The sequence below is a fragment of the Alligator sinensis genome, unplaced genomic scaffold, assembly GCF_000455745.1.
Source record: "Alligator sinensis unplaced genomic scaffold, ASM45574v1 scaffold311_1, whole genome shotgun sequence".
Taxonomy (NCBI): domain Eukaryota; kingdom Metazoa; phylum Chordata; order Crocodylia; family Alligatoridae; genus Alligator; species Alligator sinensis.
Genome location: NW_005842355.1, coordinates 380,947 through 390,673, shown reverse-complemented (window position 1 = coordinate 390,673; position 9,727 = coordinate 380,947). Strand labels below are relative to the sequence as shown.

Below are 9,727 nucleotides of genomic sequence, written 5' to 3'. Positions count from 1 at the left end.
AGGGGGGGGGGGGGGGGGGGGGAAGATATATTTAGTACCTGGGCTGGTACATTTTCATGCTGATTTTGCATATCTGAAAGGCTACAGATAGCTTTTTCACCAAAACAGCAAATGTCAAAAGACAAGGAAAGAACCCCCCTCCCCACCCCCACTCCCTGAGAACAGCTTTTTTGCTGTGCATGAAATCACTGAACAGCAGGGAAAACCCATGCCTTGATCCAACCTCCCCACACCCCTTCCCCCTCCCATCAAGACCATTTCTGCTCACATACCCTGTAGGAATGAAACAGTTCAATGGCTCTGAGGACATCAAACTTCCGGGCCATGAGAAATTTGACAGCAACGTTCCAGGAAAGCGGAGACACATTGTACTGTCCAGTCCACTTGTTAATCTCTTCCAGAAACTGCTTGGTGGCCTATTTGAGAAAGAGACAGAGACACATGGTAAGAAGAGAGGGAACAGAAACTTACCAGTATTTATACATGTTAAATCCCAAGGCAAAGAAGTAATTTATTACACAAACTATTCCAAAGTCCAGTCTAACCCCATTTTGTATCTAAAAATGTACGCAGAACCAAATGAAGAGGTGATACATGATGGATAAAGGTGAAAACAATGAACTGGGAGCTGAGCTCCCAGGTTAATGCAAATCCCCAGCCAAAAGCAGCCTGTAAAACCAGAGAGAGAAAGACATGAGATGATTGGACGCTCTACAGGGCCACTGTATAGCAGGCTGTACCAATCACTGCAGCATCACTCTTCATCACCAACCCTGCCAGCCAATGAGACCAGTCAGAACAAACCAGTGCTCTCTGTAACTGAGCCATGAAAGAGCCAGGATCATTCACTGGTGCTCTGTGAGCTAAGGCATCCAGTTGCTATTCTCCTCTAATGCAAGCCTCCAAAACTGGTGCTGCTTGCTATGGCAGCTGAAAGAGGCACAGGGAGTGATAAGATACAGAGGTCATGGCTACCTGTGATCAGTTATACCCGCGTCCCTGGGCTGAGCCTGCAAAACCACTGTGCTTTGGAAGCCCACAGGGTGGCAATGCATTCAGCAAGGACGGGGACCTGCTGGACACCTGCTCAGAATGCCCTGGCAGGCCCCATGGTGGCTGGAGGCATTGCAGTCCCAGTCTCCTTCCCTTATCATCAGGGGTTATTGTTCTCAGCCATGCCCTGAGAGGCATGCCCCACCTCAAACCCAAGTTAATCTCCTTCCAACACTAACTTTGTGCTCTCATTACTACCCTAAATTATTTACTTCAAGGACACCAAAGTAAGGCAAAGCAACACAGCTAATGATGTTCCCAGCACTTTGCTCTGCTCTTCTCAGACATAAGATCCAAGAGTCCGTTGCATTCTCCTCTGCCTCAGGCTGCATTATTTATACGGTACAGGAAGGAAACACTCATTTCCATACAATAAATGTCAAATACAGGCTCCCCCCACACCATTCCCGCAGAGATTACAGTTTAAAGGCCAAAGCAGGCACAATCCAACACAACACATGCCACACATAGGGTAGGCTGGTAATTACTTGAAGGCTGCATGGAGCAATCGGGACCTTCCGTGGTAATGGAGGGAACTAGGCGTTTTCTGGTGGGAAGACTGCTCTAGCAGTCAGGTGAGGTAAGGGAGAGGCCACAAAGAGTGAAAACGTGGGACAATCAGGAGCAGTCAGGGCAGGGAGAGGGTGGAAACAGTGCCCGGCCACAGGCTGAGGGGGGACCTCTGGAGACAGGCCCCTGGCCACGAGGAGGGCACACACACAGGAATGGAAGAAAGGGCAAGGCCAGTGCAGAGACAAGAAAAAGGGAGGCTGGTCAGGGCAGAGGAGCTCTGGATGGGAGAAGGGTTATGCTGAGGGATGCTGCCAAGAATGAGAAGACAGGAGAGGAGGAAGTTGCAGGTATCAGGACAGTAAAGGATGAAACAACCCAGTGGCAGGGACTGAAAACGAGGGACAAAGTTGAAGCAAATGGCTTGGTAAAAGCCAAGAGGAGGGGCAGAAGACCCAAGACCTTGTGGGGAAGTAAAGGACAGTGCTTCTGGGTACAGGGGCAAAGACATGGAGCAGCAAGGAACTAAAAGCTCTAGGTAGGATATAGGAGTTTGAGGCTGCTGCAGCACATCCAAGGGTTGGGTTTAGCAGGAGTCCCTGCATGCCCATCAGAAGTATTTATATGGGGTTTGGGAGGCAAATCCCATAGGTATTTGCTTTTTAAAGATAACGAGACAACTGCTCAGAGCTGAGCGCCACATGGGCTTAAAAACCAGCTGCAACTAGGAGCCCCAACCCCAGGCATTCCTTCACTGAAAACCCGGCAGGAAGAGTGACAGACAGATGCACCATTTAAAAGGGTGGATGACAAAGACAGAGGCATCAGCAGAAGGTTTTACTAACCCTGTCCCCACCCTCTGAAACACCATGTTAACTGGGAACCAGTTAAACACCAAACCAGAGAAACAAGCTTGAGGGACTGAAACAACAAACATCAAAGTGACCGATGAGGGAAGAGGCCAATGCCTCTCTACAGCCAGAGGAGAAGCAGTCAGTAGCGGTCTGAGGATTGGACAGCACGGGCAAAGCGAACAAAGGAAGATGAGGGCAAGGAAGGAGGAAATAAAACTACAGCCAACACAGTGGGGCCAGATCCTGCTGCTTGCTACACCTCACATTGCCAGTGAATTCCACAAGCCCACGTGTCTGTAGCCCTGGGCCGGGGCTGTCATTTCCCCTGTGGGCTCTCCAAGATGATGGTTCACTTTTGTAGTCATAATATTTTTGCTGACCTCCTGATGAGCTTTTGCAAAGATCCCATAACAACAAAACCCCATGTTTTTTTGCTGTGAAAACACAGTGAAAAACTTCCACCCCTGCTGGGATGAAAATAATTTAATTTAAAAAATAAATAACTGACAATGTCTCAATGAAGAGAAACAAGAAAGATGCCAAGAGCCCTTTGGAGAATGTGGTATATTGCGCAGCATGAAAGAAGACTGCTTGGTTAATTTACACCATTGTCCTGCTTCAGGCTACATGAGGATGCCAATCCTCATGATTTTACTGCCAGGATCATGATATTTGGTGTCCTTCTTAAAGTACTAGCACCTGGAGTCATGTGAATATGGCTTTCATTTAAAAAGTTTCTAGATCTAAACACTGCAAGAGAAGTTTGGGGATGTGACTTCAAAACTTAAACAGATGGCAAATAAAAAGAACCCAAAATGCATTAGGGTCTGACTCATGATGACTTTTGAAACCCTGGGCTATTCACCAGAGAGACCACAAATGGTTTAACATCTTCAAAGCGGCCTAGGACCTGCTAGTGAATAAGGCACTGGACTGTTTTAGGGCTCCTGGGTTCTATTCCTGGCTCTGGCACTGACTTGATGCATGACCAAGGGCAAGCCATTTAATCTCCCTGTGCTTCAGTTTACCCTTACAATATGAACAGATGAGAGAGACAAAACATGGAAGCTCATTGCCACAGGGACTGATTCTTAAGAGGTGTCTGCACAGCCTCTTGCACAGTGGGGCACAGAGATTGAATATAACAATCTCATACTGCAATACAAACACTGAACAGCTGCACTTTAAAAAAAAAAAAAATACTAAGCAACTCTGAAAGCATCTCTAACTCCAGAGAAATAACAGTCTGAAGCTGCCTCCTGCTGGCCAGCCTGTTGCCCCAGCTCAGAATTTAGGAACCATTTTTACAGACTGGGCTGTACAGCAGGTAAATGAGCTAATCTACCATTGTAAATGGCATGGTGTTCATAGATGTGACAAATTTATTACCGCCCTCTCCCTAGACATTACTCCTGCTACTTCCTCTCTGTAGATGTTGCAGTTTCCCCTTAGAAGTGGATACAATTAGCCAAGTTCTGTGGGATAAGCAAGGACCTTACTCTGTATTTATACTAAAGCTGGCAACATTATGACAGCCTGAACAGGAACAATACAGGCAGTCCTCCACTTACAAGGTTTCAAGTTACATTTATAAATTGACACCCTGTTTCAACTTTCTGACCTCAGTTTTGACTTTACAAGGCTTGATCCGACGCCACGCCACATCAGTGAACAAGTTCGCTGCGTCACCCATCTCCCTGGAGAACATTTGTCCAAACTTCCTTGACCACTTTCTTTAAGAAAGCAGACGAGACTCCAGAAAAACCTGCAGCCAAGACTCCTGAGAAGACCCCAACCAAGAACCCTTCAAAAAGTCCAGCAAAGTCACCTCAAAGAAGTCCTTCCAAATCAATATAAATGCTATTTAAAATATAAATATATGAATGTAGCTATACTACTCATCTATAATTGACCGAGTATAAAATTCCTGGTTATTTTTGGTGAAAATAGGGCATCGGGCCTTGGTTCAGGAACCAATCCCCCATTATAACATTGTTTCCTATGGGAAAAAATCGGTTCCGAGTTACGTTTCGACTTAAGATGCATTTTTCAGGAACCAATTGTGTTGTAAGTCCGAGGACTGCCTGTACTGCCCCAGTGTCTGTGTATGTCACACAAAGGTGGCTACACTTCTTCCATTTTGGGAGCTTATCTGAACCAGAAGTAATATAGCATAGCACTGGGCATATGTCAATAGGCTCTGGCTCTTAGCAGAGCTTACTAGTGTGAACAGAGTTGCAGGATGGTGGCTACACTTCTGGTTTAGGAGATGAACTGTATCTCCTTTCTGGCTGTGCGATCTCACGATGGCACTCCCCAGAGCCCTAGCAAGGTGGTGCCTGTATTCCTCAGACAGAACTTTAAACTGGGACAGTTCTGAAGTAGTGCAAAGCATAATCACAGCATAGCAGCAGCTCATCAATGGGAGCTAGGAAACACAGGAGGCTGAGAAATGTGTTCTTTCCAAGCAGTTTTCTTCCCAAGATTTTCCCTCCTCCTCCCTCATTTTACGGGCTTCTACAACAGCCAAGAGGACATGCAGAAACAGAAGTAGATTTGAAAACTTTTAGATACTAGAAACATTAGTGAAGTTTCAACCTGGGAAAGAAAAATTTGGTCTAATGAATAATAAGAACCAAGTTATTGTTCCCAAATAGGTACAAATAATGAGAAGCAAATTATTGTTCCCAAATAGATGTAGAAATGCCTAGCAGGGAAACGGGCGACTCCACTGGTGACTGGAGAAAGGGGCGCAGTGAGGGGATAGAATCAAGGAAGGACAGGACAACTGAATATAGAACTGTGTTGGCCTTCAGAAGTCTTCCTTCTTGTACAAGTGGCTCAGTTTTGTTGGAGGGTGCAGAAAATAACATGTGGGCTCTGGGTCCACATAGAACAGAAAGGGAAGTAAGGAACTTCAATTGCATCAAGGGAGGTTTAGGTGAGATATGAGATAGAGCTTTCTAACTTTGAGGGTAGGCAAGCACTGGGACACAACACAGAGAGACTGTAGCAGTTTTAAGTGTAGGTCAGACAAACATTTGTCTGGGATGATTCAAACAGGGATAATCCAACCTTGAGCAGGCACTGGACAAAAGGGCTGGATTTGATGAACTCTTGAAGTCCTCTCTGACCCTATGTCTCTATGAGTCTATGTGAATGAACAGTTACTGGGTTTGGGCCTTAGTATGGTTGAGTTGAAAAATGCATAGCCCGGTAGATGCCCCAAAAGCAAATAAATTGGTAACAGGGACAAAGTATCCAAGACAGATGGAGAGAGCTAAACCTAACCAGTCAGTAGGCTGGGGATGTATTTCTTTTCTTTAAGAAACTGTAAGTTTGAACAGTGAGGAGCCTTGTACATCTGAAGAATAAATATGCTTGCAAAGTGATTCACATAGGACACCTTTTGTGTTTTTTTGTCATAAAACCTGTGAGATCCATGGTGGAAAACATAACGCTCTAAATCTTTAAAAAAAAAAATTAAATCTCCTTTAAAGCTCCCAGTCCAACAAGCCAACACACTAACTAGGATAAATCAGTCACTTTTACAAACTGGCAACCAAATGAACAATCAAGAACTGCAATCAGAGTTGAACAGCTCCAGCTTTTTGACTATTCATCTAATTTTCAAAGTCAGATTAGGGCCCAAGTTAGTTTATAAGAAAGGGTTTTGAACCAGCACAATTGCAAAATTGCACACTTCTGTCAATGGAAGTGCCCTGGATTTTCATTGGCTTTAGCTCTGCATCTTCCAGTGTCTCCTTTGGCATTGGCACATTTAAGCCTGGGTCAGCAGCAGAGAGGATTAGTGCTACACTCCTGAGTTTCCTTGCAGCATGAAAACCTGATTGAGGATGCAAGTTGTCTATGTACCTAGATAATGAAGCTACAGGAGCAGGGCAGTGTAAAGCACATTATAACCACACATTCAGCATAGGACATAACACACATTAAATAAAACTCTGAAGGGAAAAAATAATTCCCAATAAAAGGAAATTAAATGCTTTTCAATTTTTTTTTCATTCACAGAACCCAGGGGCAAGCCAAAAGCTTACAAACACTTTATAAAGCTAAATCTTTGAAATTCATTTCCTCTTTTACTTACCTGCCAAGACCCAAGGTTCACTGCTCTGTTGTTTCCCAGGCAGGCACTGGCGACAAGGGAAACCCTTCCAAGCAGGCAGCCTAAGAGAGGACTGCTCCTTGCTGCAACTTGGACATCTGCGTTCACAGGAACAACACAGGCCTCTCTCAACAAGGGTCTTGACAGGTTAAACTCAATGTTTTCGTTTCTTTTTTACAATGCCTTTATTTGTGCTTTTAATGCCCCACACATATTGTGTGAACAACTGCAAGCCAAATTCTGATGTGAGCTATGTGATTACAATTCCCACTCAAGTCAATGAAAGCTGACTGCACTTAGCAGAAGACAGAATTTTACTGGTTTGTCTGTGCAAGGAATGTGCCCGTTTGATCACCCAAGTGACTTCCAATAATCTAAGCCAAAATTTCAAAACATAGCTCTTAACTAGTGCACAGCCAGACAACTCCAAGGAGCTCCTAATCATAGTAGTGTCAGAGAGGACCCAACTAAGAACAGTCTCACCATGCTAGGTGCTACTTAGACACTCGCTGCCTTGGCAACTTCATAATCCAAGCGGCCAAGACAAACCAATAGTACAACAGGGTAATTTGTGCTAGGTCACAATCAGGATGGTTGCGAAGTGAAATAGAAACCAGGTCTCTTGACTCCCAATCCAGTGCCTTATCCGGTAGCACCCATCATCTAAAAAGTGTTTCTTACGTTTTCCCCACAGTAGCTAAACTTCATTTTAAACAGTTTATTGTATTTGGGGTTAAAATGCCTTCCAGCTTAACTTTCTGGGCACATACAATTCCAGCTAAGTGTGCCAGCACAGATCCACCTTTAAATGCAAGCAGGCCTGCACACATCAGCATAAAACCAAACTACCCTTTGGGTAAAAAGAAACCCTGAAAGAGCCAGAAGGATTAAGACAGGCTTAATAAAGAAGAGTATTAATCAGATTATAAAGGGTTAAATATAATGGGTGGGGATAGAGAATAAAAGATTCTGCTTTTTAAAGTTGAACTTCTCTCTCACTCCACTTTCAATTATTGGCCTTTTTATGGACTGCCACGCCAAACAGCAGATGGCAGAGCATGATGTCTTTTGTAGTAAAAAAACAAAATTAAGATTAATATTCTCAATTCACCTCCCACATTTTTACAGCTGTTAAATAGCATGCAGTAAGACAACTCCAAGGAGCTCCTAGCTCCAGTAAGACCTATCTTTTCTAATGCAACGTAGCTCTCAGACTGTCCCACGGTACTGGAAGCTCAGAGTTCCTTAGGATTTTCCTCCTCCATGTTTTGAACTCCTGATGAGAGAGAGATAGAGAAGAAAAGAAAGAGAGAGAGAGACTGTGAGACAGACAGAGAGAAAGACTGGCATGGCTACTGCCTCAAACAACTTCTTGCTTCAAAAGGTGCACACACAAAGGATGCTCTCACAATGCTGCTGACCCCTTGGCTCCAGCACACAGGCCATCTGTCTGGTGGTGGTGTGTTTTCTTCACCTATTTAGGATTCAAATATGCTTCCTCCTCCCCCGCCCCACCAGACAAACCCCAGCAGAAAGGACACAGCCAAACAAACAGGCATAATGAACTGAAGTCACCCATCCCAAGACAGCAAACAGGAAGAGCCATTCCGAAATTAAGGAATTTTCCATGATACCAAGCATTGTGCAAGAACAACAAACACCGCAAGAAATAAATAAATCAATCAATCAATAAATAAATAGAGAACAAAAAACAGTTAATGCCGGCTTTCAAGTACTAACATCACAGAGGGAACAGGAAAAAATTTGGACGCTTGAGGCGGCGGTGTAGCGTGTCAGGCAGCTCTGGAGAGCCTGAAAGCCCCAGACTGACTGGAATTATTCTGAGCTATTCAGCATGAAAAGCTCCTCAGCGTTAATGACTTCCTACAGGAGGAAGTGAAGGGCCTGAGTTTATCAGCACTTCACCAGCCATGTGTGACTGGCCCAGGCTGGGAAAATGTAGGGCTCTGAAGAAAAGCCTGACATCATTCCCAACATAGCTGAAAGGGCACCAGGAGGGCAAGACCGCTGCTCTTGCAAGGAAACCAGGGTCCTTCCATTTTCACTTCCCTGCTTTACCCTGCTGAAGTTGTTTGCTTAACAAGGCAGCAGGACCCTTGGCTTTTTAGTTATCCATAAGCACAGCTGCTCCTACGGCAGTGGTACACAGAGAATACTCTGTGTACATGCTGCCTTTTAAACAAGCACACTGGAGAGGAAAATGCTCCTTCCCCCTCTCCACCACTTGCCCAACCCACCTCCCTTCCCTACTCCCCCCAGGGCTGGCAAAAGCATAGCTTTAGTGTAGACATGGTTGTTATTTTCACTGAACCACTGCCCAGACTCCAACCAAAACCAGGTCCCTAATGAACAGCTTTATAACCACGAGGGTAGTTAAAGGCCGGAACAGATAATTAGAGCAAGAGGGTGGAGTCTCCATCACTAGACATTTTTGAGCACGGCTTAGACAAGCATTTATCTGGACTGCTTTAGACAGTGATGATTCTGCACTAGCTAACCTCCTGAGGTCCCAGCCAGCCCTATCTTTCTGAGAGTACTGGCCACCATACAACCAAGGCTGCAACTTTACGATACAGTGGTGTTCAGTCATGGGGCTGGTCTATAGCAAAGCTCCTTCTGCTCCTGTCAGCCATGGAGCTGTAGCAGTATTAGCACCGGTGGGAAGTCTCTCCCTTCTGTGTAGACATAGGTCACAGGACCTGTGTCCACCTAAGTTCAGGTGCCTGTGTGTCCCACAAACCCGTGTGGAAGCCATGCTAGAATGCTGCCCTTCTGGCACTGAAAGAGGACTCCAGCAGCAAAAATTTCCTCGCAATCAGTTCATATCAAAGCTGGCTGGGACTCCAGCAGCTAGCACTTTTCAGAAGAGCAACTAGTCCATAGCAGCTAACCCCCCAGGACTCTGGAGCTTTTCCCAAACAGTGCTGTGAGCTAGGACCTTCCCCAAAAGATTCTGGCAGTGCCCCGGTCAGCACTGACCAAGATTTCAGGTTGAGCCCAAGCAGCCTGTAACCTGCCATCCTAAATACGCTTTCAATAACAAGAAGTCATTCCTCTAGGGGATGCTATTTGCAATGGTGTCACATGCTTGATGGTCCTCTTTCCATCACTTGTCTTTTAATGATGCATGTTTTTATTTGTGTTCCCTCAGGGAGCTGGGGTG

The 9,727-nt window shown here is 45.2% G+C and overlaps 1 protein-coding gene across 1 annotated transcript in view; it reads right to left on the bottom strand.

Moving 5' to 3' along the window:
* PTPN9 (protein tyrosine phosphatase, non-receptor type 9) overlaps positions 1 to 7,700 on the bottom strand; it is a 35,423-nt gene extending 27,723 nt beyond the window's left edge. The window contains exons 1-3 of the mRNA XM_025210553.1: positions 7,655 to 7,700; positions 6,526 to 6,641; positions 273 to 416 (exon numbers count right to left, since the gene is read on the bottom strand). Coding sequence (XP_025066338.1) covers positions 273 to 416; positions 6,526 to 6,641; positions 7,655 to 7,685 — 291 coding nt within the window. The 5' untranslated portion in view covers positions 7,686 to 7,700. The remainder of the gene's footprint in view (positions 1 to 272; positions 417 to 6,525; positions 6,642 to 7,654) is intronic.
* Between the last annotated feature and the right edge of the window lie 2,027 nt (positions 7,701 to 9,727).